This window comes from Pinus tabuliformis, chromosome 5_2 (assembly GCF_031772625.1).
Source record: "Pinus tabuliformis cultivar Carrire ecotype Pingquan chromosome 5_2, CPIR1, whole genome shotgun sequence".
NCBI lineage: Eukaryota > Viridiplantae > Streptophyta > Pinopsida > Pinales > Pinaceae > Pinus > Pinus tabuliformis.
This window is the reverse complement of record NC_142306.1, coordinates 672,419,834-672,422,406: the sequence shown is the minus strand read 5'-3', so window position 1 is coordinate 672,422,406 and position 2,573 is coordinate 672,419,834. Positions and strand designations below refer to the sequence as shown.

The 2,573-nt window shown below is 39.7% G+C and overlaps 1 protein-coding gene across 1 annotated transcript; it reads right to left on the bottom strand.

Annotated features, from left to right (window-relative positions):
* Positions 1-690: 690 nt before the first annotated feature.
* LOC149160887 (expansin-A1-like) lies at positions 691-2,284 on the bottom strand. Its single transcript, XM_089435430.1, has 4 exons — positions 2,243-2,284; positions 2,028-2,167; positions 1,246-1,558; positions 691-1,132 (listed from the first exon to the last, which is right to left on the bottom strand). Exons 2-4 carry the CDS (start codon positions 2,161-2,163, stop codon positions 829-831), a joined length of 753 nt encoding a protein of 250 aa, XP_089291556.1. The 5' UTR covers positions 2,164-2,167; positions 2,243-2,284; the 3' UTR covers positions 691-828.
* Between the last annotated feature and the right edge of the window lie 289 nt (positions 2,285-2,573).

Genomic DNA, 2,573 nt, shown 5'->3' with positions numbered 1-2,573 from the left:
ACACAGCCTCCATATATTAGTTTTCTGTTCCTTCCTTCTAATGTTTGGGGGAAGACGATTCTTGTTGTTTCTACATGATGCTTACTGTCTATGATATTGGCACTTGTTTTGCCAGACTACTTGTAATTTTTGTAAATTATCCTTGTTATTAATATAAATAGTGCTTCTTTCGTTGAAAGTTTGAATGGTAACAATAGCCGAATGCAGATGTAAATTACTTCACATAACATTATTATTATATAAGATTAGTAACCAGGAAAAATTTCGATTTTTTTTTTATTTCGAGTACATGATTTTAATGTCACAACCATGTGTGCTTTTCGCCGAACGTAATGTTTGTCATTGCACTTCACAAAGGCCATATCATTATGTAGAGATTCCACATAAATCGGAGCTGTTAATAGTGTCAAATAGTTTTTGATAATACGCCATATCCTCTGTAATATTTGTAGTAAAGAAAATTTTCAATTATGACTTCCATGTCTGCCTTTGAATACATCTCTTTAAATTTCAGACGGTATCCCTTTTCCCTAAATTTATTTAACGTTGGAATCTTAAAGTCATATAAATTTATTATAATAATTAGATGATAAGTTTTTTGAGGATTGATTTCATACTTCAACATATATTCTTTCTTTACAACATAGTTATTCCTAGAGCACCTACTTTGAATAACCTGTAGATCTGGATAAGATCAGCGTTACACCGTGGATTAGCAGGTGCAAACCAAATTTGTGACACGTATGCCGCCATATTTATTATCACATTGCTTAGAGAAATAACGACTAAACAAAGCTTCTGTCTTCGAGCTGTCTGATTATCTGACTGTTAAAATTGACTTCCTTCGAAGGTCTGGCCGAATTGCCAGTTAGGAGGAGCAACATTATACGAAATAGTTGTCCTGCCATCGCTGGTGGTGACCTTAAAGGAAAGGCTCTGGCCGTTGAGGTAGGAATTGCTTTGCCAATTCTGTCCCCAGTTGCGTGACATTGGCTGCCAACCAGTTCTTGACCCTTTTACCCAAACGCCATGGACGTCCCCTGCTCCTCCAACGTTGCTAATGAGCACTAGGTTGAAATATGAATGGCCGTTGATTGTAAACCGGATTCCTCCCCTTTTCAAGCAGGGGACCCTGCGTTGTAGTCATAGCATCTTATAATTAATTGCCATAAGAGTAAATAAGGTTGCAGGTAGACCAATTTGAATTAAATTAGTTATGCAAAAAACAATGGGGCCATGAATTACCTCCTGTAGAGGATGGGGACTATCCCACTCCTGTACTTCGCGATCTTCTGATAAGCAGGCTCCGCCATGTCGAAGTGCTGCAGTGGTGGGTTGCACCATCCACCGTTGTTGTTGGGAAGAGCGGAGTTTGGCGGGCAGAAGTTGGTTGCTGTGACCGTGACAGCTCCTGGCAAACACCATTGGGGATCGTCGATACATTTCATTTCGTAGCACGCTCCGCAGCTGAGTCCACTGTTGAAAAGCGCAGTGCTCAAACCAGCAGTGTTGGTTCCATAACCTTGGCTATAAAGATTACCGTATCCACACGCCCCTCCTGGGAAAACACACAAGAAATACGAAAACAAAAAATTGTAATCAAAACATATATCAGAAGTTAGAAAGAAATTATAATTCACGATGACAATTTTTTTGGTGTGCGGATTGATACTTTTACAACGGTGTGAAGTATACTGTCATTCTACGGTAAAATTAAGCATAGTGGGCTAAGCTGATGATTCGTATACTGCCTTTTCATCCTGTTAATTAAATATCATTTTATTCCCATGATACAATACAAGATGTAAAAAAGTACTTAGCCAATCATTGACATCGACACTCACAGCTAAGGTTTTGGGAATCCTGAGCCATTTCAAGAGAGCTTAGGACCTAGTTCAGCAAATACACTGCTCTACCACTACTTCAGCCAATACGGTGCTCTACCACTAAGCTGCATTAACATTAACATTTAAACTGTATTAAGTGCATACTGCTTAATATTTGCTTTTCAATAAATACAAACTCACCTATAGTTCCGGAAGCGTCAGCGCCACCATAGAACGTGGCGTGGGCGGATTGCCAGCCACAGTATCCATAAGCTGGAGCAGACATCCATAGGAATCCTAGCAATGAGATCAAGGCAATTGTGTGGATCTGAGCCATTAATCTGCAAATAAACAAGCTCATTAATTTCCTCGTTAAATAAAAAACAATTGATATTGGAGCAGGGTTTCCGGAATACCCTAGTGAGGTCGAAGGAGAAACAAAATGAAGTGAAAACCGAGGATTCTCTCCGTTGCGAAGTTGAAGGAGAGAGGGCCAATATATAGAACCCGTCCCTCGTTTTGTCACACAGTTTGCGTTTTACACTCGGTCTTGTGTGAAGTTGCCAATGTATTGCACACCGCATATAATTAATGGGGTCAATTTTTAAGAAAGGACGAGAGGGCCGTCTTCACATGGACTGTAACCATTTAATGATTTGTCAAACTTGCTGCTGTCCAGATACGCACGGTGGGCAAACAATAAAACCCATGCTATTGGGTATTGAATGCCCTCTAAGACACCATATT